The sequence below is a fragment of the Phyllobates terribilis genome, unplaced genomic scaffold (genome assembly GCF_046119375.1).
Source record: "Phyllobates terribilis strain yellow unplaced genomic scaffold, ASM4611937v1 Scaffold_8__6_contigs__length_399053987, whole genome shotgun sequence".
Lineage (NCBI taxonomy): Eukaryota > Metazoa > Chordata > Amphibia > Anura > Dendrobatidae > Phyllobates > Phyllobates terribilis.
Window position 1 is genome coordinate 106608649 of NW_027362768.1, and position 26999 is coordinate 106635647.

Sequence of the window (26999 nt, forward strand, 5' to 3'; positions counted from 1 at the left end):
GGCACGGTCGCTGTGTGCTCACTTCCGCCGTTCGCATCCCGCAGCTCAGCGACTTACATCTCTACAGAAGTCGTTGGGCCTGCCACTTCACCCGCTAAAATGCGATGTGCCTACCCGGTGGAATTCAACTCTGCACATGTTGCAGCGACTGTGGCAGCACCGACAAGCCCTGGTGCAATACGTTCTGACGTATAGCCTGGGCCAACGAGATCCAGAGGTGGGGCAAATCACGCTGGAGGAGTGGTCTCAGATCAGGGACCTATGCACCCTTCTGCACAGTTTTGAAATGGCGACGAAGATGTTTAGTGCTGATGATGCCATTATCAGCATGACTATTCCGGTGATTTACATGCTGGAGCACATGTTAAACAGAATTCGGAGTCAGGTGGTGGCACAAGAGGAGGAGTTGTATGCGGAAGGGCTAACATCTGCAAGGTCCAGACGGTCGGCAGCACCAAGGCGGCAGGCATGTGAGGGTGGGGGAGATGGTTTTACCAGGGTGCATGGTAGCAGCCAAACTAGTGAGGAAGGTGCAGGAGCCCAGGAAGAAGTGGAGGACGAACTGATGGAAGACTCATCAGATGAGGGAGACCTTGATCACATTTCTGTTGTGCGAGGTTGGGGGAAGAGGACAGAGGAAGGAAGCATGATTGTTACCTCGCCACCAACACAACAGGGACTTGGTGCTCCTGGATGCGCAACACACATGAGTGCCTTCTTGCTGCACTACCTGCAACATGACCCTCGAATTGTGAGAATTAGAAATAATCCTGACTACTGGGTTGCCACACTGTTAGATCCCCGGTTCAAAAGTAAATTTGCCGAAATTATTCCTGCCATAGAAAGGGATGCACGCATGCAGGAGTATCAGCAGAGACTGTTGCAGAATCTTACATGTGCTTTTCCACAAAACACCAGTGGTGCACGTAGTGAATCTCACAGTTCCAACTTGCCAACCGTGGGACCGTCAAGTGTTCAGCACTCAAACCGTAACAGAACCACAGTATCTGCTGGTAACATCAATTTTGCGGAATCATTTCACCACTTTTTTAGCCCATCCTTTGCAAGGCCACAGGAGACAAGAAGTCTGACACATAGTCAACGCCTAGAGACGATGGTACAGGAGTATCTCCAAGTAAACATTGAAGCCACGACTGTGTCACTGGACCCTTGCTCTTTTTGGGCTTCCAATCTGGATAAATGGCCGGAGCTAGCCACTTACGCCTTGGAGATCTTGTCATGCCCCGCAGCCAGCGTTCTGTCTGAACGTGTGTTCAGCGCTGCTGGTGGTGTGCTGACAGATAAGCGCACGCGGCTCTCCACTGATAATGTAGACAGACTCACGTTAATAAAGATGAACAAATCATGGATCCGAAACGACTTTTCTACCCCTGTGTCATCCTGGGGAGAGTAAAAGCTTGATGATTGGTTAAAATCACCCTACCAACCGTTTTAAGCTTTCAAATTACTAATCATGTTTATCTGTATCTTGACTGGAAAATAATTTGGGCTTTGTAGCAGTGTGCAGCACTGATCCTATTAGGCCATCTATACTAAAGCTTCACCAGATTTAAAATTAAAAATAATTTTTAGCTGCATCTAGCCCGGAAAATAATTTTGGGGCTCCGAGATGCGCAAGACACATAAGTGCCTTCTTGCTGCACTACCTGCAGCATGACCCTCATATTGTCAGAATTCGAAGTAATCATGACTACTGGGTTGCCACACTCTTAGATCCCCCAAACTTTTCGATCAACCTTTTCATTTTAATAAAGACCAAAAAAATGGTCATTTTTGAAATTATAAGCATTAGCAGGTTGTTAGAAACTGAAATCAAACCGTTTTCAACTCAAAACTTTATTCTAGGTGATGTTACATTTTCACATAGGACCCCTTGTTCGAAAGGAGCTTCTGAACTCTCTCGTCCATTGAATTTGTCAGGTTTTGGATGGTTTCTGCTTCAATTGTTTTGCATGAGGACAGAATACCCTCCCAGAGCTGTTGCTTAGATGTGAACTGCCTCCCGCCATCATAGACACTCCTTTTAATGATGCTCCAAAGGTTCTGAATGGGGTAGAGGTCAGGGGAGCATGGGGGTCACACCATAAGTTTGTCCCCTTTTATGCCCATATCAGCCAGAGATGCAGATGTTTTATGTGCAGCATGAGATGGTGCATTATCATGCAGAAAAATGATCTTGCTGTGAAATACACGGTTCTTCTTCTTGAACCATGGCAGGAAGTGCTGTTTGAGAAAATCCACATACATTATGGAGTTCGTCTTTAGCGCCTTCAGGGATCCTAAAGGGGCCGACAATCTCTCTCCCCATGATTCCAGCCCAAAACATTACTCCACCTCCTCCTTGTTGGCGCTGTAGCCGTGTTTGCGTGGGGTGTCCATCAACCAGCCATCCTCCACTCCATCCATCTGGACCATCGAGCGCTGCACGGCACTCATCCGTGAACAAAACAGTTTTGAAATCAGTCTTCATGTAATGTTTGGCCCACTGGAGCAGTTTCTGCTTGTGTGAAGTGGATAGAGGAGGTCGACAGGATGGCGTATGCACAGCTGCAAACCTCTGAAGGACCCTGCATCTTGTTGTTCGGGGGACGTTGGAGGCACAAGCAGCTTCAAAAACTTGTCTGCTGCTATGACAAGGCTTTTTTGCCGCTGCTCTTTCAACCTGACGTAATTGCCTGTAGGAAAGAGTCCTCAATTTGCCCTTATCAGCACGCACACGTGTGTACTGTGAATCAGCTACATACTTCTTGATTGCCAAGACACTTCATCCTGATCATCGCACAATGTTGATTGTAGTCATGCCTTGACCTAAACACTCCACAATTTGTTGCTTCTCAGCAGCCGACACATCCTTTTTCTTTCCCATTTTGGCAGAAAATGTAGGCTGCTTAATAATGTGAGAGAGCCTTCTTAAGTAGTCTTGCCTTTCATTGGACACACCTGCCAAACTAATTAGCACAGGTGTCTGCAATTGCTTACAGTGATATAAAGAGCCCTGACACACATCACCATCAATGAGTTTAACTGACAAACAAACAAATTCTTCCCTTATCACTCCTAAACACTTTTTGCATAATAATTTGGAACGCAGTGTACATGTGCTTTTCCACAAAACACCAATGGTTCACGTAGTGAATCTTACAGTTCTAACTTGCCAACCGTGGTCTGTATGGAATTGTTCAATAAAGGGCCCAAAATTAAGATAACATAGATGGGAGAGGTCTCTATGAATAGGAATTCCTAAGTATTTGATACCCTGTGAGGGCCAGGCAAAGGGAAAGTTGGACTGGATGGAATCCTATATGGATTTGGGGAGGGAGACATCGAGGGCCTCAGACTTCGCTGCATTGATTTTAAAATTTTACCATGTAACAAAGTGATCTATTTCAGCCATAACAGCAGGGATGGATATATGTGATTGAGTGATATATACTAGGACATCATCAGCAAATAGAGAGCACTTGTACTCGGTGCCTCCCACCTCAATCCACCTAATATTGGGGTTATGGCGAATTGATGAGAGCAGGTGCTCCGTCACTAGGATGTATAAGAGAGGGGACAGAGGACATCCCTGCCTTGTCCCATTGGTGATTGTGAAAGGTGATGAAAATGTTCTGACGCACCCCCTGGGCCTTGGGACACCCGGAGCCGGACCCTTTTTGGTGGATGCTGGTGGTTGTAGTCTTCGTGGCGGCGACCCGGTTCCGTGGCTCAGGGCGGTCAAACCAGTGGCGGAACTATTTATGTGGTTTTGATGTTTAAATGTCCGACTACGCCACCCGTGGATTGCGGTCAGAGTGAACCGCCGCTACAGGGCAGACCGCTGAGGCTGGTGTTGTGGGTGCAGTAGAGCGTAGCATAACTCCCCACGGGAGGAGTATAGCCTCAGGGCAGTGTATGCGGAGGATGGGGGTGATGGTGCAGGGCAGCAGCAGTAACGACACGGAGTCAGTGATGCAGTCCAGGGCCTTTACTCACAGTTCTTATTATCCAGACCACGTCTGCAGGTAACGGCTGCCCACGTCGTACTGTGCTCACCAGGTGAGGGGCTCTGACAACTCCCAGATAACTTTGGAGCACTTCACAGGACCCCCTTTGTGTGTCCTTTGTCTGGCCTTTCTTACCAACACTTCTGTCCGGCTGCCTCGGGCCTCCTCTTGGTAAACTTGGCGCCAGTTTCCCTGACCCTATGTGGTGCCTTCCTAGCGGGTGTAGCGAGGGGCTGCGCCACATAAAATGTCAGCCTCCGGTTTCTAGCTGAGGGTCGTTTCCTGCCTCCACTAGTTCGGGGACCGGTCTCCCCCTTTGGCCTGACCCCTCCACGCAGGTGGATTCGGGCGTGCGGTGGCGACTCATCCGTCCGCACCCCTGGGATCCCTTCATTCCTCGTTCCTGGAGCCTTCTCCGCTCCTCTTCCTTCCTTCTCACTCTTCCAGGCCTGGGCCTCTATTACTAGGCCCGCCTCCGGAGCAGAGCTCATGCAGAGCCCCTGCTCCCTGCCACTTCTGCTCAGACTTCTCTGCACTGAACTAAGATGGTGCCCACCTTTTATACTCCCTTCTCAATGCACCCAGGAACTGCTTCCTCCCTGCTCCTGCACTACAGGGTTCCCCTTCCTCAGTGTTCCCTCCCCCCACTCCAGCCAGGGACAGGGACTGTCGTGCCCATCTCAGGGGCATATTGGTCGCCCTGCCCCACGGCAATGTGGTGTAATGCATGCAGGTGTCGGGTCCTGATCCACACTCCATCCTTACCTGAGAGTGAGATATCACACCTCTGGGTGAGGTGCAATACGTCTGTAGCAACCGAGCCCTCAGGGTGCTACAGTTCCATTTATCTTCAGCCTAGGTGACGTATTGCGATACAGGGCCGTGATTTTGGCTATAAAAGGGTCCCCTAGACCCCTACCCCAAGCTTTTTAAGAGAATCATATATGGCGTGCCAGGAGACTATGGAATGCTTTCTCAGCATCCAACGAGAGTATCTAATTACAAATTTTTAACTGCATCTAGCCCAGGAAATACTTTGTGCCTAGTAGCAGTGTCTGCTAGTCAGCGGATTATCCCGGCTGTTAAGCAAGCTACACCACCTGTAGTTTAGACACTTAATTTTTTCAAAGGAAATGCTTCGGGACCATGGGATACTTAGTGGAGAGCATCAGGAGGCACCCCAAGGCATAGGGGCTGGGACTGGCAGTAGGATGCCTTGCGGTGGACAGCCGAGCTCGATCCTTATAAAAGCTTTTTAACTGCAGCAGCTTTAGTGGACGCTATTGGAGCTGGAATTACCGCGGCTGCTGGCATGAGACTTGCCCTCCAATAGATCCTTGTAAATGGATTTAAAGTGTATTCATTCAAATTAGAGAGACAATTTAAATTAAAAAGCTTAGAGCTGCCTCCACCACAGGGGGGCTCGCTCGACCCACCAGCGGACAGGCACCAGTATTGGGAGAGGGGGGCTGGCCGTCAGGGTTCACCGCGGCTCTGGCACAAACCCGGCGACACGGAGGTGGCACGGGCAGGAGCGGACTGGCCGTGTCGGCTTCTCACTTTTTGGATTTTAGAAGGGCATGACATGCCTATATCTGTGTCTCCCCCTCCTTTTACTCCTCCACCTCTTTTATTTTCGCATGACTATATGTACTTGTCACTTTTCCATGTGTTAGTTATGTCTTCTGAGCAGTTTGTCAGCTTTTGGACACCTTTTGAAGGTGTTTTCTATGTGTTTCTATGTGTTTTTGTTTGCCTGCCATTGGTTTTAACGGTGTTCGAAGGTGTTCGACGAACAGTTCGGCGAACACACGGGTGTTCGACGAACCGAACCGAACTCGAACACTATGGGGGTGGCTCGACACTAGTCACCAATTCTGCATTTTTCACCCACTCCTGGTTTTGGGTCCCACTCCTGAGAAAAAATACTGACCAAATACTGATAGTGGGGCCGTGGCCTTATCCTCTGAGACTGATGGAGGAAGCGGAGAATGAACATTGCAATTTTTTGAGGAGGGGCACCGCCAGAGAGAATTAATGGTGCATGTCTGCCAGGTGTAACCCCCACAGATCACTTGTGGAGCTCCTGAAGACAGGAATAACCCTTTTAAATCGGCAACGGCGGAAATGGAACGGTTGTAAACTCACAACTTTTGATGCAGTTTTGAGCCCAGAACTGGTGGATCCTGCAGGGGAAAAAGTAGAAATTGACATCCACACAGGGTCTGTCCGCTGCACACTTTATAACAGAAAAAGTTGTACCACATGTTGATTTCGTTGCAGAAAAGCTGCAGATTTGCCTTTAGATATCGACCTTTGCATATGCTTCACAATTGAGATCCAGAGTTTAGATCAGTGTTTCCCAAACCCCATCCTCACGGCCCCCCACAGGTCATGTTTTCAGGATCTCCTTAGTATTACACAGATGTTTGAAGTACGAGGGTCAGTCAATAAGTAATGCCTCCTATTTTTTTTTCTCCTTTTAATTGGCAAGAAATTCAAATGCAATTACATAGGTTGAAAACCACAACATTAACGATTAATTTGTCACTTTTCAATATAATCTCCATCCATTTCCACAGTCTTGGTCCACCGTTTAACAAGGGCATGTATTCCAGCATGGTAAAAAGCATTCTTGGGACCCACCGTGCACAAACTTTTCTGTATCCCAGTTGTCCAATAATTTTCATCACACTGCCTTTACTGAGGCAGATAATGCCACACAATTCATCTGCAGTCACCCGGCGGTCACCACGAATGATGTCATTGACTCGCTGAATGTTGCTTGGAGTCACTGCGGTTACTGGCCTGCCACTCCGCATTTTGTCAGCCAACGGTGATGGCCCTTCAGCTGTGTTACAGCGACGAACCCATCGTCTAACAGTACTGACATCCACTGTTGCATCACCGTACACATTTTTCAGTCTCTCATGAATTCGAATGGGCGTTTCACCTTCTGCGTGCAAGAATTCAATCACAGAACGTTGTCTAATACGAACATCGATGTCAGCCATTTTGCAAACAGATACAGTCCTGCCACCTGTTGGTGCAGGAAGTTGCAATTGCTGTGGATTGGAGAAGAAGGTTTGAGGAATTGTGCCAAATTCGAATATTTAACATAACTACCTTATTTAAGGAGAAAAAAAATAGGAGGCATTACTTATTGACTGACCCTCGTATCATCAAGGCATCAGGAATTCTCTCACCTGTGCAATACTAAGGAGATCCTGAAAACATGACCTGTGGGGGGGCCGTGAGGATGGGGTTTGGGAAACACTGGTTTAGATCAATCTCCGCAGTGTCAAACGGAAAAAAACGACGATCAATTGTCCTCAGTATTTATCAAATAATTATATAATTCTTTGAAAGACCAAAAGTTGGGGGGATATACACATAAGAAAAGGGACTCGCGGTCTGTAGTAACATGTGCAAACTTGTACAAAATGTTTTCTCATAGAGAGTAACATGTATAATCCATGCACAACGGCACAGCCCCAGTATTCATCCATCACAATTGTCGTGTTGTGCCTGATCTATACTTATAATCTGAACTGTCAATATATCATTACGTACAGTAAGCTAGTTACCTGGAGATATTATACAGGGCTCCTTTATGAATGGGCGTCCACCCTGACGCGCGTTTCGACTTTAACATAGAGAGAAGAGATTTAAAAAGAGGCACTACCCAATCAGATTGCAGCACGATCCAAAAATGAGGCATATGGCAGCTGGGATGCCCGTCCGCGTCATGTGCCCAGCGACATCCGAATCACATTTGACTGAGCTTGTGGTCTGACATCACTTGGCACGTAATGATACAGAAAGCCGTCGGGGACAGTGTGTGCTACATCTGTGGGGTAGCAGACACTGCTGATGTGCATGTTGATGGCCATTATCGCTATTTGTTAGGTCAAACAATACTGTAGATAGAATGTCATGTAACCCAGTGTCTGTGTTCATGTGAAAGTGTCATAATAATTATTTTTTATATAGCGCCAGCAGATAGTACATCACTTTACAATTTAGCAAGGACATGTACAGACAATAAAAACAATATTATGTAACACATTTCAACAGTTGCAGGAAAAGTGAGGACCCTGCTCGCAAGCTTACAATCTATAAGGAGACATATTTATGGTGCACATCCAGTGTTTCTAACAATATCACAAAGGGCAACCATCATATATGTCAAAGGAGGATATATATTAACAACAATACATTATTCCAATACATAGTATATGGACTAATAGATGTAAAAAGAGATGCTTTACATAAAATGGGGCTGTGTATGCGTACATCAATGTGAATAGTGGCTAAGTATAAACAGCAGATGGATATTCAGTGTAATCTGAAAAAAATGTGATAATGTGCATTATAAGCATCAATATCACGCAACACGTATATGTGTGTGTGTGTGTATGTATATATGTATATATATATTTATATTTATTACACAGCAAAAAAAAAAACTGGATAAACAAATCTATGCATACGGGCCATCTCTTTATTTTACTACTTCTCTTGATTCCTGACTTGGCTGAGATATCGAAACTGCGTGTGTGATCTCAGCCCAAGGGCTTGTTCACATGTTGCGTTTTTTCTTTTTTTTTGTTGTTTGTTGTTCTGCCGTTGAGACTAATTTTTGGTGCAGAAATGTCGGCTATACTTAAAGGGACGAAACTAACCTATTAATATCGGCATACAGGTGATAGAAATGTAAATCTATTCAGACATGTATGCCTCATATTAATAGTTTTGAGATCTTATATTATTACTTTATGGTAATGATCCGCCCCGGGCCCATAAGGAATCCCTGCCTCCTCTTTCTTATCATAGTACCCCCCTCCTCTGCACGTCACAGTGTCCTATTACGTCGCTATAATCTCCCGTTGAAATCCCTCCACGACCCTCCATGACTCACAGGCGCCTGCGCAGAAGATGACAGACTAGTGTATTCCGTGATCTTCTGCGCAGGTGCATCACTGCCACAGATATGAATGCCATGGAGGACCATGGGGGGGGGGGTGCATTAGATTGCATGGAGGACTGGGGGGGGGGTGCATTAGATTGCATGGAGGACTGGGGGGGGGGTGCATTAGATTGCATGGAGGACTGGGGGGGTGCATTAGATTGCATGGAGGACTGGGGGGGTGCATTAGATTGCATGGAGGACTGGGGGGGTGCATTAGATTGCATGGAGGACTGGGGGGGTGCATTAGATTGCATGGAGGACTGGGGGGGTGCATTAGATTGCATGGAGGACTGGGGGGGTGCATTAGATTGCATGGAGGACTGGGGGGGTGCATTAGATTGCATGGAGGACTGGGGGGGTGCATTAGATTGCATGGAGGACTGGGGGGGTGCATTAGATTGCATGGAGGACTGGGGGGGTGCATTAGATTGCATGGAGGACTGGGGGGGGTGCATTAGATTGCATGGAGGACTGGGGGGGGGTGCATTAGATTGCATGGAGGACTGGGGGGGGGTGCATTAGATTGCATGGAGGACTGGGGGGGGTGCATTAGATTGCATGGAGGACTGGGGGGGTGCATTAGATTGCATGGAGGACTGGGGGGGGTGCATTAGATTGCATGGAGGACTGGGGGGGTGCATTAGATTGCATGGAGGACTGGGGGGGTGCATTAGATTGCATGGAGGACTGGGGGGGGGTGCATTAGATTGTATGGAGGACTGGGGGGGGGTGCGTTAGATTGCATGGAGGACCCAATAAGAACTTCTGCTATATGGCCCTATGATTTCTATGTACGCCCCTGCCCCCATCGATCAGCTGTTGTCTGTGAAGAGACCTGGTAGTATTCAGTTTTCCACAGTGGTAAAAGAGGAGAAATTACATAAAACAAAAAGCCAGAGAGTAGGTTGTTTGTCATACAGGACAGATCTTCCACCGCGAGATGCACTCTTTGTTAGGCCATGTTCATTATTTTACGTCAGTATTTCTAAGCCAAAATTAGGAGTGGAACAATCATAGGTAAAGAATAATAGAAACACGTCACCACTTCTGTATTTTTCACCCGCTTTTAGTTTTGGCTTACAAATACTGGTGTGAAATACTGATGTACAATACTGAATGTATGAACATGGCTTAGCTGGTTTTCCCTTTGCTCAAGAAAAATCCTGAACAGAAGATTCCTATTAATTTCCGTAAGTGTCTCAGAAAATAAGTTTTCCTAACTCTTCAGTCCCTTTCAACTATCCTATTATTTAGGTAAAGCAATGCTATTCAGTAATCTCTCTGTTTTACTTACAGAAGAAATTGAGTATCTCTATGCATCCGTTCCACAAATCCGCAATATCTTCTGTGTTATACGAAAAATTGGAGAGGGTAAGTGTAAATGTGTAATTTAGATGGTGCATTTAACCCCTTTCTGTTCTGGGAGGTTATATTATATCATGGAGGCGGCTCAAGAGCTGAGCTATCTGCGTGCAGGGCGGTGTGGGCTGTTAGGCCAGGTATACACTGTCTGTGCCTACAAGGAGGTTCTCCACCTCTCCTGGTATTGGGGAAGGGACATTGAGGTGCTTACTGGTAATGCTAGAAAACTTGTCATGTTCAACTTGCTGTTCAATCTATGTGGACAGTCCTACTTTATCTTTGCATGCTCATGCAGGGAGATCTGTCAGTCACGCTGCCACTGATCTCGTAAGTAACTGTAGGGGGGTGGAGAAGGTAAAATGCTGATTTTATTTTTTCTGTGTACGATAATCTGAGTGAAAATTAACTAAATAAAAGGTTGCTGTTTATACATTTACAAGCGGTGAATAATACCTTGCCTTTTCTATCCATAGGTACATTTAGTTCCGTTTATTTAGCATTCGCACAGCTAAAGTCGGGAGTTGATCAGAAATTTGCTTTAAAACATTTGATACCTACAAGTCACCCAGCTCGAATAGCAGCAGAACTGCAGTGCCTTACAGTGGCCGGGTATGTCATCTGAGAGAAAAGCACTATGGGATTAAAAGGGGGTTGTAGAGGATTATAAAAATGATACTTTTTTTTTTTTTTTTTTTTTCCCGGGAACAATATCACATTTGTCCATGGTTTTGTCTGGTCTTGCATCTCAACCCTGCAAAGTAAATGCAAGGAAGAGGCATTTTTGCTCACACTCTTCTGCTTTGCATCTGTGAGATATACAGTGGGTACGGAAAGTATTCAGACCCTTTTAAATTTTTCACTCTGTTTCATTGCAGCCGTTTGGTAAATTCTAAAAAGTTCATTTTTTTTCTCATTAAAGTACACTCTGCACCCCATCTTGACTGAAAAAAAAACAGAAATGTAGAAATTTTTGCAAATTTATTAAAAAAGAACTGAAATATCACATGGTCATAAGTATTCAGACCCTTTGCTCAGACACTCATATTTAAGTCAAATGCTGTCCATTTCCTTGTGATCTGCCTTGAGATGGTTCTACTCCTTCATCGGAGTCCAGCTGTGTTTAATTAAACTGATAAGACTTGATTTGAAAAGGCACACACCTGTCTATATAAGACCTCACAGCTCACAGTGCATTTCAGACCAAATGAGAATCATGAGCTCAAAGGAACTGCCCAAGGAGCTCAGAGACAGAATTGTGGCAAAGCACAGATCTGGCCAAGGTTACAAAAGAATTTCTGCATTACTCAAGGTTCCTAAGAGCACAGTGGCCTCCATAATCCTTAAATGGAAGAAGTTTGGGACCACCAGAAGTCTTCCTAGACCTGGCCGTCCAGCCAAACTGAGCAATCGTGAGAGAGGTAAAGAAGAACCCCCAGATCACTGTGGCTGAACTCCAGAGATGCAGTAGGGCGATGGAAGAAAGTTCCACAAAGTCAACTATCACTGCAGCCCTCCACCAGTCGGGCCTTTATGACAGAGTGGCCCGACAGAAGCATCTCCTCAGTGCAAGACGTATTAAAGCCCGCATAGTTTGCTCAAAAACACATGAAGGACTCCCAGACTATGAGAAATAAGATTCTCTGGTCTGATGAGACAAAGATAGAACTTTTTGGTGATAACTCTAAGCGGTATGTGTGGAGAAAACCAGGCACTGCTCATCAACTACCCAATACAATCCCAACAGTGAAACATGGTGGTGGCAGCATCATGCTATGGAGGTGTTTTTCAGCTGCAGGGACAGGACGACTGGTTGCAATTGAAGGAAACATGAATGTGGCCAAGTACAGAGATATCCTGGATGAAAACCTCTTCCAGAGTGCTCTGGACCTCAGACTTGGCCGAATGTTCATCTTCCAACAAGACAATGACCCTAAGCACACAGCTAAAATAACAAAGTAGTGGCTTCAGAACCGTTCTGTGACCATTCATGACTGGCCCAGCCAGAGCCCTGACCTAAACCCAATTGAGCATCTCTGGAGAGACCGGAAAATGGCTGTCCACCAACGTTCACCAGCCAACCTGACAGAACTGGAGAAGATCTGCAAGGAAGAATGGCAGAGGATCCCCAAATCCAGGTGTGAAAAACGTGTTGCATCATTCCCAAGAAGACTCATGGCTGTACTAGCTCAAAAGGGGGCTTCTACTCAATACTGAGCAAAGGATCTGAATACTTATGACCATGTGATATTTCAGTTTTTCTTTTTTAATTTGCAAAAAATTCTACATTTCTGCTATTTCAGTCAAGATGGGGTGCAGAGTGTACTTAAATTCTAAAAAGTTAATTTTTTCTCATTAATCAAATGGCTGCAATGAAACGGTGAAAAATTTAAAGGGGTCTGAATACTTTCTATACCCACTGTATCTGTGATGCTTAGAAACATTGAACATGTTACTGATGAGCCACAGTCCATCCAAACATGCAGCCGTGCTCCTGATTCATAAAGGAACTTATGCCATCACTTAACCTCATTCAAGGATTTTATTTTTTAACGTTGCATATTTTTTAATAACCCGTCTGTGTAATTTTGCCTTTAAATGTGCATATTATTTATTAAATCTCACATAAGATGTCTGTTTATCTGGAATGTTGGTTTAATTTATATTTTGCTTTCTCAGGGGTGAAGACAATGTTATGGGGGTAAAATACTGCTTTAGGAAAAACGATCACGTGGTTATTGTTATGCCTTATTTGGAGCATGAGTATTTTCCGGTAAGATTCATTTTGTCCATGTGCCTCTTTAACTAAATATTGCAATTGTGTAGTTACACTGGGGTTGAAAAATTAACTGTTCGGGACTAAGCAATTAATGACCGATCTGTTGTGTAGGACATCAGGATTGAATTGATGGGTATCCTAGAGGTCCCCCCGCCGACCAGCTGAAATCTGCACTGGCGATTACCAGGTATAAGAAGTGTATGGGCTAGAACACCGCAGCTCTGCACATAATTTAGTGGTTTAAGCTCGGCCCTGGACATTTTCTCCTTTTTAACTGAACTAAATGCACAGCTGCTCGGTTCTGCCCTATACTTCGCTTGTATCTGGCAACCCCCAGAACAGATTTCAGCTGATCATCAGGATGCTAGTTGTTTGGTTTACCACCAGTCTCTTATTGATGACCTGTGTTACTAATAGAAATAGGCGCCATTATGGTTGCATATCAGGGTGCCAACCTCCACGGCTAGGCAGGATCCAGTATTAAGGACAGAAGTTAGGGACAGTTATTCTTACTTTTCTGCTTACCTGGCTTTATTGTGGTACGTGTATTATTTTCATATCATACATTTTGGGTAGTCGATGTTTTTTTATGCAGAATTAAAATGTTTTATAGGGGGTTTCTTTATGTTAGCCTACACTTATTGACCCCAGAGTCAATTCCTTTTTTTTGTTGCTTAGTCTGATTGTGGTTTATTTACTTCTGTTGCAGGATATTTTGCATTCCTTAAGCTTTCAAGAAGCGAAGGAATACATGTTCAACTTGTTCAAAGCTCTGAAACGTATCCATCGTTTTGGCATTGTTCACCGAGATGTTAAACCTAATAACTTTTTATACAACAGACTACTAAAACAGTAAGTGTGTGTCTAGTTTCTATCTGTCTAAACGGTCGTTCCCGCACCGAATACCTCTTCATAAATTGTAAAATATACTATTGTAATTATATGCTGTATTTTTCTCCCCTGTAGGTATGCATTGGTAGATTTTGGATTGGCCCAAGGAACGCCAGATACTCAAATAGATCTTCTTAAAGTCCTCCATGCCAAAAAACAGGGGAGTTGCTCACAAAGTCACCTTCACACAAATTCAGGAAATATACCAGTACCTAGAGAAATAGTTCTACCTTCCTCAACAAAACAGTCTGTTAAAAGACATTGGTCACATTCACAGATAAACCCAGGAAAAAGTGGAAAGGTTCTGAGTTATTTTTTTCCTTCTTTTCTGTATGCCGGAAATCAAAACCAAATATTAATCATCCTCCATACCTAGTTGCCAAACGTTTGCATGTATTGTTTTATTTTCTCCGTCTCCCCTCCTTGTCACCATTGCCAGCTATCTGTAGTTTTGGGCAGCTGCGGATTGCTGGTCATTAAGTGTAACAGTGCAAACTTCTCCCTTCTCAATCTGTCTGCATTAGCAGAAGTGCTGTGTGTTCCAGCGGGTGTTTGTGATGATGTTGCTTGTTACAATGTTTATTACTCTGTCTAGACAGTGTTCTTGCACATGGAAAGGGTTTATGCGCCTAAATCATGCATGCAGCTGTTCTTATTTTATTTCACTCCCTAAATATGTTATCTTCTGTAAATTGTCATAGATCGAATTCTTATTATGCTCTGTTTGGATGGGTTTTCTAGGAGGGATTGCTTGGCGGACCACTGCAAAGGTCTGTGTTTGGAGAGAGGAATTTTAATGTTCGTAGTGCTGTTATCCATGAAGTCAGTACTGAAAAAGTAAGTTTAACACAGAAAATAAATAACATTTTAAATATTTTTTTCTTGTTAGTCTCCATTAAACATGTAAAACAAACAGAATCTCCTCTTTGGCACTTTTAACCCCTTTACTACCTTTGACGTATATTTACGTCAAAGGTCATGTCCCTGCCTTTGATGTGGACTCCCGCACCGAGCCCACATCTTTCCCGCACATGACTGCTTTAATTAGTCATCAAGTGCCTTTATCAGCTGCGGGTGGCGCAGTCCTCCACCCACGGCTGTTAACTTGTTAAATCCCGCTGTCAATCACTGATAGCGGGATTTAACATGCTCCTGCTGGAAGCTCGTAATTTAAAAAATTAAAAGTACCAAAAAATAAAAACTTTCAAATCACCACCCTTTTGCCCCATTAAAAATAAAACCAAAAGATACACATTTGGTACCACTGTATTCGTAAAAGTCTGATCTATCAAAATATAAAATTAAATAAATTAATCCGATCAGTAAACAAAATCAAACAAATCAAAACGACAGAATTACGTTTATCTTTTGTTGCTGCAACATTGCAATAGAAGGCAATCAAAACATTATCTACCCCAAGAGGGTATCAATAAAAACGTCAGTTCAGGGTGCAAAAAATAAGCCCTCACACAGCCCCAGATCCCTAAAAAAAAAAAAAAAAAAAAAAAACGAAATGGGTCTTGGAAAATGGTGACACAGGCTAAATGTTTGTGGGGTTTTTTCTTACTAATTTCTGAATTTTTTTTTTTTTTAACTTGAAAGTTAAAAAAAAAAAAAAAAAAAAAAATGCTTATGCACTTACTGCCATATTGTTGGCTTCACGTTTGAACGGTACATGGATGGTGTGATCACAGGCGATGAAATATATAAGGCTAGGGTTATATTACTGTATAAAAAATCGGTCCAATTTTCTGCCAGAAAAGTGGAACTTTTTTTTTTTTTCTTCACTTGTCATCCATATGCAATCTTTTTTTTTTTTTTTTTTTTTTTTATATATATTCGGCAGCTTTTATGCATTTGCAGATTCCTATGTTACAGAATTGCAATATATTAGAAATCTGTTCTATACTATGGCTCCGTATGGCATCTGATTTTATTTCTTTCCTCACACCCATAGACTTGAATGGGTCACATCCGACTTCCAGAGCAAAATCGTGCATTCGGTGTTTGTTTCTTTTCTTTACACCAAATTGGTCTGAACAAAAATATCCTTCATCGCCTCATTGAATAAAAAGTCATCTGCATGAGCCCTTAGATAAGGCTATGTACTAGAGATGAGCCAAACTGTTTGCAGGACCCTGATCCTGCTGCTATGTCTCGGCATTAGGTGTCCACAAGTCCAGGAGCCCAAGTAACTTCATACCTGCCGGAATTCCCTGGGCCTAAAAATAAAATCAGAAGATGAGCCAAGGATTCTGCCAGATAGGAGGCAGTTTGCAGGGACTACTTATGTGGCCACTGGATCTGGGTCCTGTAAAATCAATCGTGTATACACATGTTTAACCCCTTTCCAACGAGGTCAGTAATAGTATTTAGTTGTGCCCTGGGACTTATGGACCAGCTACGTACTATTACACATAATACCATCGCGCCCGCATACGTGCAGGGCGGTCGCCGCCGGGTGTCAGCTGATTGTCACAGCTAACATCCAGTGCTATGTGCAGGGAGATGTCCCTGCACATTAACCCCTGCAATGCTGTGATCGAAATCGATCACAGCATTGTGGGGTGAGGTGATCGCTATACTCGCCTCTCCTGCTGACGTCCAGCGATGTCTGCGGTGGCTTCTGGATGTTGTCATGACAACATCCGGGTCACCAGGAGGCAGGACATTACTTTGGTCATGCGCAGTGCATGACCAAAGTAATGTCTCCCCTGTGTGCAGCGCTGACAGGCTGCAAAGCATAGGGAGCTGCTTCTCTCTATTCTATGCAGCCGATCAGGCTGCAAGAAGTGAAAGTCCCATAGTGGGACAATGTGAAAAATTGTAAGAAAATGTGTAGTAAAGTTAAAAAAAATGAAAAAAATAATCCCCAAAAAATAAAAATATATCGAACCCATAATATTTATTATGAAAAAAAAAAAAAACAATAAAAGTACACATTTGTATTGCCGCAACCAGAACGACCTGACCTATAAAACTGTCCCACTAGTTAACCCCTTTAGTGAACACGGTAAAAAAAAAAAAGCAATGCTTTATCATACCGCCAAAAAAAATGGCATAACACGCGATCAAAAAGACGAATGTAAAAATAAATGGTACCGCTGAAAACGTCATCTTGTCCCGCAAAAAAAAACAGCCTCCATACAGCTTCATCATCCAAAAAAATAAAGTTATAGCTCTCAGAATAAAGCGATGCAAAAAAATTATTTTTTCTAGAAAATTGTTTTTATTGTGAAAGTGCCAAAACATAAAAACAAATATAAATGCGGTACCGCTGTAAATGTACTGACCCGAAGAATAAAGCTGCCTTATCAATTTTACCACACGCGGAGCGGCATAAAAAGCCACTCATAAAAACAATTTTGGAATTGCTGGTTTTTGTTTATTCTGCCTTCCAAAAATCTGAATAGAAAGCGATCAAAAAATGTCACGTGCCTGAAAATGGTACCAATAAAAACGTCAACTCATCCCGCAAAAAACAAGCCGTCACATGACTGTCGGCCAAAATATGGAAAAAATTATAGCTCTCAAAATGATGACGATGCAAAAACTAGTCTTTGCAAAAAAGGCGTCTTAGTGTGTGACAGCTGTCAATCATAAAAACCCGATATGATTCTGGTATCGCTGTAATCGCACCGACCCGAAGAATAAAGTTGTCTAATCACTTATACCGCATGAGGAACAGTGTAAAAAAAAAAAAAAAAAAACTCTAGGGTTGGGATTTTTTCAAAAGTAAAGAAAAAAAAAAAAATTACGATATGGCGACCAGTGTTGAGCGCAAGTGCTCGCTACTAGAGTTTGTATCCGGTGCTCGGGTATGCATTGAGTATCGTGGGTGCTCGAGTGACATGCTCGAGTCTCTGCCTCATGCTACGCGGCCAAAAAAAACCTTGCTGGGATTTCCTGCCATGCGCGAGCGATCCCCGCATGGTTTTTTTGGGGTGTCGAACAACCAAGAAACATGCGGGCGCGGACTCGAGCATGTCACTCAAGCACCCGTGATACATGGTGTATACCTGGGTCCCCGATGCAAACTCAAGGAGCGAGCACTTGCGCTCAAGACTAATGACAACTTATTCAATATGATGACCTAATGTTATCAAATTGTGTCGTACCTCTAGGTTCAAAATGTTCACTATACCCCTTTATAAAATCCTTGAGGGGTCTAGTTTCCAAAATGGAGTCAGTTGTGGGGGGTTTCCACTGTTTAGGCACATTAGGGGCTCCCGAAATGCAACATGACATCCGCTAATTATTCAAACAAATTTTGCATTTAAAAAGTCAAATGGCGCTCCTTCCCTTCTGAGCCCTGCCATGCGCCCAAACAATGTTTTATTTTTTTTGTTTGTTTTGGGTTTTTTTTTCCCCCCACGTATGGGATATCTGTGTGCTCAGGGGAAATTGCACAACAAATTTTTGGGTCCATTTTTTTTCCTGTTACCCCTGCAACAATAAAAAAAAATGGTCTAAAGTAACATTTTTGTGAAAAAAGTTAAATGTTCATTTTTTTTTCTTCCCCATTCCAAATATTTCTGTGAAGCACCTGAAGGGTTAATAAACTTATTGTATGGGTTTTGAGCACCTTGAGGGGTGCAGTTTTTAGAATGGTGTCACTTTTGGGTATTTTCGGTCATAAAGACCCCTCAAAGTGACTTCAAATGTGATGTGGTCCCTTTAAAAAAAAAAAAAAAAAAAAAAAAATGGTTTTGCAAATTTTGTTGTAAAAATGAGAAATCGCAGGTCAACTTTTAACCCTTATAGCTTCCTAATCAGCACAATTTTGGAACCAAAATTTTTTTCTTATGTAAAGTAGACATGTGGGAAATATTATTTATTAACTATTTTGTGTGACATGACTCTGATTTTAAGGGCATAAAAATTCAAATTTTGAAAATTGCGAATTCCGAATATTTTTTATTTTTTTTCCCCACAAACGCAAGTGATGTTGAAGAAATTTTACCACAATCATGAAGTACAATATGTCACGAAAAAACAATCTCAGAATCAGCGGGATCCGTGAAGCGTTCCAGAGTAATTACCTCATAAAGTGACAGTGGTCAGAATTGTAAAAATTGACCCGGTTATTAACGTGCAAACCACCCTCGGGGGTAAAGGGGTTAATGAGTGCATTTCTCACACTATTTAGGCCTATTGAACTGTTTATACTCTGCTCATTATTTAATTTTCAGCAAATTATAGTAGAGATCTGACACTGCTGCAATGGCAGGAGAGAATGTTTGTGTGACTACTAACCCTTCAGATGCCAAGGCTAATAGCGACAGTAGGTAGACAGAGGGAACTTTTTCCGTCTGTGAATATAAAAAAGTTATAGCTCTTGAAATACGGTTATGAGGAAAAAAAAATTGTGTTTTAAGGCTCAAAATAGCTGCCTTTTCAACAAGTAAATTGGTAGTAAATCTGGTTATAAATAACGCTGTTTCATGACAAGAGAAACAAAGGAACTTTGTAATATTAAAATGTGCAGCATTTTCCAGTTCTTTAATTGCAGCCAGCAACATGACATACAAATGTTTTCATTTTAGTTGTTGTTGCTACACCCATGGACATGTAAAAGCACATTCTGCTAAAAATGCTCTAGATTTGTATTTATTTTGTATCCAAGTTCCATGGTGGCTATTGACTGCAGGGGGTTAAATAGCCAGGGATGGCGCTGCCACCAATGATGGCTGAGCGGCGATGATGGCGTCAGACGCCTCTCCTGTGCCCGCACCATCACTTTGACGTCCATTTACAGCAACAACTTTGCAAATAAGACGTCCCAGTAAGTCCAATGTTGGGACTAGGTTAAAAAAATGAAATGTGCACATGTTCAATCTATGTTTTATTCTATTGCATTATATTACAGAACATAAAGCCGTCCAAGATAACGGACGCAGCATCCCGGAAATTGGCCACCCGAAAGCCTGTTACTACAAAGAACACAAGTGGAGTGGTGGCCAAGAAAGCTGCCAGTACTTGCCCAAGGAGCCAGACCTGTGACTGTTATGCAAGAGATCAAGTCTGCATGATTTGCCTTGCAAGGTAATGTACTGAGCATGTAGCACAACATGTTACAGTGTCTGGGCTGGCCGTTTTAAACAGTTACAACTAATTCTTACTGGACAAAGATATACTCTAGTATATGGCATTGTTGTAACAAATGGTATATTATATCTAAAGGGGTATTCAAATTTCAGCAAATAACTTTAGCCACTTTTCCAATAATTTTCAGCTTCTCATGTTTTCCAAGATCTTTGCTTGCAGTCATTTTATAAAAACCTTCATAGTTTACTAAACCTGTGCACATTAGTAATAACTAGGACAAACCACGACAGCCCACTGGCACCCCTTGATCACTTTGAGAGGAGGATTTAGGCTTTGCGCAGACCTCCCACCAGGGCTGCGACACTGAAATGCTGCTATAAGAGATTGGAAGCTCCTGAGCCCACTCCATACCTGCACCCGACGTAGGACATATATACACGTCCTGTGTCGGGAAGGTGGTAAAGGGGATTTCTATAAATGATGCTCAGCTGTCATATAAATAAAATGTTATACAACTTATAACTAATCTACTTTTGCATTTCTATTTCTCACCATTTTTCCGATGTTTGCTGTCCGTGACTGGACCCACGTGTTTACATTCTGACTGCATAACCTGTATCTGACTGCATACCTGTACAGAGCTGGTCCTGCTTTGAGCTCAGAAGTGGATACACTTGTATCCAATCTATGCAACACTGGAGCTATAGAGCAGTGATGGTGAACCTTTTAGAGACCGAGTGCCCAAACTGCAACCCAAAACCCACTTATTTATCGCAAACTGCCAACATGGCAATTTAACCTGAATAGGGAGGTTTTAGTTTAGAAAAACAACTCATACCGTAACAGCTTTTTTTGTCTTAAATGAAAAACATAACCGAACTTTCAATGATACAAACAACTCTTTCCTGAAAGGTAAAAGTTTGCATTTGGCATGCTTCTCTGAGAACTCATAGGTACTCTTTGGAAAGCACTGTGTTATGGGTACGCTCAGGAAGGCACTGTTGTTGGTACTCTTCAGAAGGCACTGTATACTGACTCCTCGGCTCCAGTATACTTCGCTCTGGTGGTCTCCGGCTAGACCGGGAACAATAATATCTCATTCTTTGGCCACTTGACTACTGAGGCGTCTTAAAGTGCATCAGCAGAAGATCTGATTATGTTTTGTTCCAGTCACCTAAGGTCTTACGGCCCCGTCACACTTAGCGACGCTGCAACGATCCCGACAACGATACGACCTGTCAGGGATCGTTGCTGCGTCGCTATGTGGTCGCTGGTGAGCTGTCAAACAGGCAGGCTCACCAACGATCAGGGGAGCAGCGACATCGTGGAAAGAATCTTTCCACGATGTCCTGCTCCTGGTTACGAGCCTGGTGAAGCAGGAGCAGGCTGGTAACTATGGTAAACATCAGGTTACTAGGGGCACACGCGCTCCTAGTAACCCGTTGTTTATCATGGTTACCGCTCACTTTAGCAGGCTCGTAACCATGATAAACAGCGGGTTACTAAGTGCGCGTGTGCCCCTAGTAACCTGATGTTTACCATAGTTACAGCCTGATCGCTGCTCCCGCTGGTCACACACAGCGATGTGTGCTGACCAGCGGGAGAGCAACGACCAAAAAATGGTCCAGGACACTTTGCAGCGATCAGCGACCTCACAGCAGGGGCCTGATCGTTGCAAAGTGTCACACATAGCGACATCGCTGGTGAGGTTGCTGTTGCGTCACCAAAACCGTGACACAGCAGCGATCTCGCTATGTGAGACGGGGGCTTTAGTGGTCAGGTGACCAAAGAATGCACATCCTTACTTCCTGTCCTGCTAGAGACCACTGACACAGCTTATGCCAGACCAGCAGTGGGGAACTTTTTTTCTGCCAAGGGCTATTTGGATAATTTAGTATGGCCCCTGAACTAAAGCCCCCGTCTCACATAGCGAGATCGCTGCTGTGTCACGGTTTTGGTGACGCAACAGCGACCTCACCAGCGATGTCGCTATGTGTGACACTTTGCAACGATCAGGCCCCTGCTGTGAGGTCGCTGATCGCTGCAAAGTGTCCTGGACCATTTTTTGGTTGTTGCCCTCCCGCTGGTCAGCACACATCGCTGTGTGTGACCAGCGGGAGCAGCGATCAGGCTGGTAGCCATGGTAAACATCGGGTTACTAGGGGCACACGCGCACCTAGTAACACGTTGTTTATCAACATTTAGATATTTGTACCTTTTTTTTAGATTACGTTGTCTTTTATTGGAGTTCTTTTCTTTTCTTCATCTTGCCCAGGCGCCATGATGACTTTTCATAGCCATAGCTAGTCTTTGTCAGGGTGGATTTGATTTAAATCTAACTGATTTAAATCACGATTTAAATCACGATTTAAATCACTAGTCAGTAAGGCTTGATTTAAATCAGTGATTTAAATCAAAGTTTCTACCTAAACTAGTTCTTGCTACTTTACTTTAACATGCAAGTAGATGAAGATTTTTAGAATCACTTTTTATATTACTTTTTTCTCCCCAGTTTAATGGGTTAATCATTCATATTTGGACACCACTGTTCTGTTGTACTTAGGAAGGAGAAAAATAATCCTGACCTTAATAACAATTTAAATAGATTTATTCAACTGAAACAATAACAACATTACAGCATAAGTTATTTGCTTAAACAAACATCCATGTTTGTTAACTAATTTGGCTAAACAAAATATATATATATATTTTAAGAAACTTAGACTGTCAGCCCAGCCGACACATGAAAAACTTAAATACTACTGTCCCTGCTGTCCTCTGTAGCTCACTCGTCGTCATCTTCATCATCATCTTCTTCTTTGTTCCTATTCATAATCTGGAAAAGAAAAACAAGCTTTCCTGCTTTATTGGGTCCCAACCGATTTCTCAATTTAGAATGAATGAGTCCAAAGGAAGAGAATATTCTTTCAACGCCTGCAGAAGAAGCTACTGCTGTTAAAAGTGAAATCATTACTTGAACAGTCTCTAAATCCAAGAGCTTAAGTGACTTCCACCAGTTTACTGGTGTGACCTTCCTTAAAATATCTTCAGCAAACATATATTTCTTGAATGGTTCCCCCTTAGCTCTGAAGTTTATTATAGTTGGCATTAAAGATGGATGATTGCTGGATACCCATGTCATAGCTAACTCCTCTTCCTCAGCACTTAGGTTTTGACCCTGATATTGGATATTGACAATATTTGCCAAAAAATGAGCTGGAGTCAGTGCTTGTCCCATTCGTTTGTTTACTGCTTGTAATTTAATTCTGTCCATGTGTAGTTCTGTTTTTAAGTGTTCACTCAGTTCCTTCCAAATTTCAACAGCATCCGCAATAAAACAGCTATTTTTCTGTATTTTGTTTAAAGCTTGAGAGATGGGTTTCAGGAAGCTCAGCATATGTTCAACATTTCTCTTAAGCCCAATGTTGAGGATTTTGGCTGTGACAGTGCCATCTATTTTATCTCGATTTTCTTCACAAAGTGTCATCAGAATAGGCCAGTTTTTGATATACTGCTCAAAACAGTCCACCACAGAGTTCCATCTAACATCTTGTGGGAGCGTTAGCTTGGTTCCACCCATCCTTTTCAGAGCTGCTGCAGCAAAATGATTATTACGGAAGTATTTAGCAATTTCAACAACATTAGCCTTTATTTCTGGAACACTTAAGTCTTTGGCTAAGAGGTGCAGCAAATGAGCACTGCAACCATATGTTATTAGCAGCTTTGTATTCCCTCCCTGCTCTTCTAAATTTCTTCTCATCTTGGATACGTTTGCAGCATTGTCAGTGACCAAACTGCGTACTAGACATTTGAATTTTTGTTCACATGTTGTTATAGCTTTTACTGCCACTTCTTGTAAGTATTCTGCTGTGTGTGCATTTCCTGACGTATCAGTTGTTTGTGCAAGGAAGACTTTACCTTCTTCTGTTGTTATACAAGCACATACAATAGGATCATTGTGGACATTACTCCACCCATCAATACTTAGGTTAACAATTTTACCCTCCAGAGCTGTTGCACATTGCTCCATTTCTCTGTCATACACTTGATCCAGCAGTTTCCCTGCAACATCATCTCTGCTGGGTGGACTGTATCCTGGTCTCAGTGACTGAACCATATTAATGAAATGTGGGCAATTTTTTCATTAATCAACTCTTTTTCTAATCTGCTAGTTCTTATCACAAACCTATGGCTGTGTGCCCACGTAGCATTTTTCAAGCGTTTTTGATGCGGAATTTCCGCAGCGTAAACGCTTGAAAAACGCTTGGTAACACGCACCCCATGGTCCCCAATGGGATTCCGCAAGTTCTATGCACATGCTGCGGATTTTTCCGCAGCGTTTATGCTGCGTTCAAAAATCCGCAGCATGTCATTTAATTTTGCGTTTCCGCAAGCAGAATTGCCTTTGTTCAATGCATAAAAAACGCAAGGCAATTCCGCATGTGGAAAAACGCGCGATAAACGCGTGCGGAATTCCGCATGCGTTTTTCCGGGAGAGGACTTGCATTTATGCAGCAGAAATTTTCTGCTTCATAAATGCAACGTGGGCACATAGCCTATCTATGGTGGTTCCAGGAGGTAAAGGTTTTTTCTTCCTTTTGGGTGATGGTGATATGTGGCTGTGGGTGTCTGATGATGATGCTGCTGCTAATGAAGCACTATCCTGGATGGATAACTCTGAAACTGTAGAACAGGATGATGGTGATCTTGGAGGTGGATAGTTTCCAGAATCCATGAATTCCCCTAAACAAAAAAAGTCAATGCTGTTATTTTATTGTTTATACAATTTCTGCTTATTGTACACAACACATCACTGCCCCTGCCCCAAAAGGAATATTTGTTTTTCTTCATAACTGTACCAAATGACAGTAACAAGCAGTAATAATAAGAAATAATTTTTCTCACACAAGACAGTTCAGTCTTTAGAAACAGGATTCAATAAAAATGTTTACCAACAGATCCTGCCTGTTCAGAAGTATTTCTTTGGTCATCTTCATCACCGCACTTCTCATGATGTTGCCTCATTCGCGCCACCAGGCCTTGCATCTTTGTTGCATCGTTTGCATTTTGCACGCATGCCTGCCTTACCGATAGGCGAAGGAGCTTCATTAAAATATTCCCAAACTGGGTCTCTTTTACGGCCTGCTGCCATTATAAGGAAAGAATGTAATAAACCTCAGATCGTACACACAAACAGATCCAGACTTGTCTGTCTGTGGCTATGCTGCAGTATTGTGCTCAAAGTTTCACTTTCATTTTCTTGTCTGCTTGCCCTTCCTCCTCCTCACACTTAGATTCACATTCTTCTTGTGTTGTGCAGATCTATTCCACTCCAAACAATCAGAAACATATTGTCTAACTTCTTGGACTTGGCACTGAAGGGGTTGATTCTGTATTCATAGGTTTGTAGAACAATAGGATTAAGGTCTTTTTCTCAACTCTGTTCATGTTGTAACATTTTTGCCGTGAAGAAGAGGCTGGGACCTCTGCGGAGTCAAATTCAGTTTTGAGAACTGCGTAAGTAAAGCGAGCGTCTGTGATAATATAGGAGAGAAACTGCCCACTAATCCTACAGAAACCTCTGGAAGAGCATGGCATTGTGAATGTTACACATATACAGCCTTTATTCTACTGAGTTAAACAACTCAGCTTTATCTCATGATGGAAGAACCTTTGGATGGTAAAATATTTTCCTCAAAAAGCAGTTTATTGAAAAAAATCCGATTTAAATCAAAAAAATCCGATTTAAATAAAAAAAATCCGATTTTTTTGATTTTTTTTAAAAAACATTGATTTTTATCCACCCTGGTCTTTGTAGACTTCCATCTTATCCCGTCTTCTGAAGCACATCTTGACACAATGCCTTTAAAAATAGCAGTGTCATTATAATGCTCCTGAAAATATATATATATATATATATATATATATATATATATATATATATATATATATATATATATATATATCCCTGCACAACATATATCCCACACACTGTCCCTCTTATGGTACTGTCTCTTCACACTATTCCCCCTACCTCCTCATGCTGTCTCCTCTCACACCCCCCCCCCCCCTTCTAATCAAACTGTTTCCTCACATATTTACCCCCTCGCTCTCCCTACGGTATCCTCACACACACCCCCCTCCCCATACATTCCCCCCTCGCTCCTCATACTGTCAGCACCCATCCCTTCCCTCGCTCCCCATATTGTCAGCACTCTCTCCCCATTCTGTTTCTGCACCCATCCTCTCCCTCAACTGTGTTCTCAAATTTCTTGCTCCCCATGCTGTGTCCGCACCCATCCCCTCCCTGCCACTGGCTCCCCATATTGTCTGCACCCACCCCCGTCTCAAACTTTTTTCCCATACATGCCTCCCACTCCTGCTCTACCTACTGTCTGCACCCAACCCTTTCTCGCTCCCCAAACTGTCCTCAAATTTCTCCACTCCTTCACTCTCCTGATTTCGAAGTGCAATCCACTTTAGGCTGGTTTCACACATCTGTCTGTGATTTACAGACAAGCTGTGGATCTCCCATCCTGATTCAACACCTTTATACATGCCTGCAAGGTGGTTGAGTTTGGGTCAGGAGACCTGTGGCCATTCCAGACATCGCAATCTGTACTCAGACCTTGAAAGTCGATATCTGGTCAGGGCTTCAATTGTACTCTCGTCTGAAATGCAAGTGCAATTGATTGCTGGGAGCCGGCGCCCTGCACCTTCTCTGTGCTGGCTGTCAGCTTGACAGCCGAATCCCAGAAATTAGTGCTGAGGTGAGATTGTGTGTGCCAACAGAGAGGGCTCTGAGTGCCACCTCTGGCATGCGTGCCGCAGGATCGCCATCACAGCTATAGGGTCTCTGGTACAATGTGGCACGCTACTATACACCCTTATCTAGCTGATGTATTTAGCTCTCATTACCTGGATGGCTTACAACCTCTTC

The 26999-nt window shown here is 43.2% G+C and overlaps 2 protein-coding genes across 3 annotated transcripts in view; one reads left to right on the plus strand and one right to left on the minus strand.

Annotated features, from left to right (window-relative positions):
• Positions 1-26999, plus strand: part of CDC7 (cell division cycle 7) — a 60518-nt gene that overhangs the window by 11812 nt on the left and 21707 nt on the right. The window contains exons 2-8 of one of the 2 annotated variants that reach the window (XM_073642590.1): positions 10279-10353; positions 10818-10953; positions 13021-13114; positions 13830-13972; positions 14087-14169; positions 14751-14848; positions 19881-20056. In XM_073642590.1, coding sequence (XP_073498691.1) covers positions 10279-10353; positions 10818-10953; positions 13021-13114; positions 13830-13972; positions 14087-14169; positions 14751-14848; positions 19881-20056 — 805 coding nt within the window. Of the gene's footprint in view, positions 1-10278; positions 10354-10817; positions 10954-13020; positions 13115-13829; positions 13973-14086; positions 14313-14750; positions 14849-19880; positions 20057-26999 lie in introns of both variants that reach the window. The other variant, XM_073642589.1, reaches the window with a different exon arrangement.
• Positions 22650-25785, minus strand: LOC141156794 (uncharacterized). Its single transcript, XM_073643183.1, has 2 exons — positions 25012-25785; positions 22650-24802 (listed from the first exon to the last, which is right to left on the minus strand). The coding sequence occupies exon 2, from the start codon at positions 24174-24176 to the stop codon at positions 22845-22847; it is 1332 nt and encodes a 443-aa protein (XP_073499284.1). The 5' UTR covers positions 24177-24802; positions 25012-25785; the 3' UTR covers positions 22650-22844.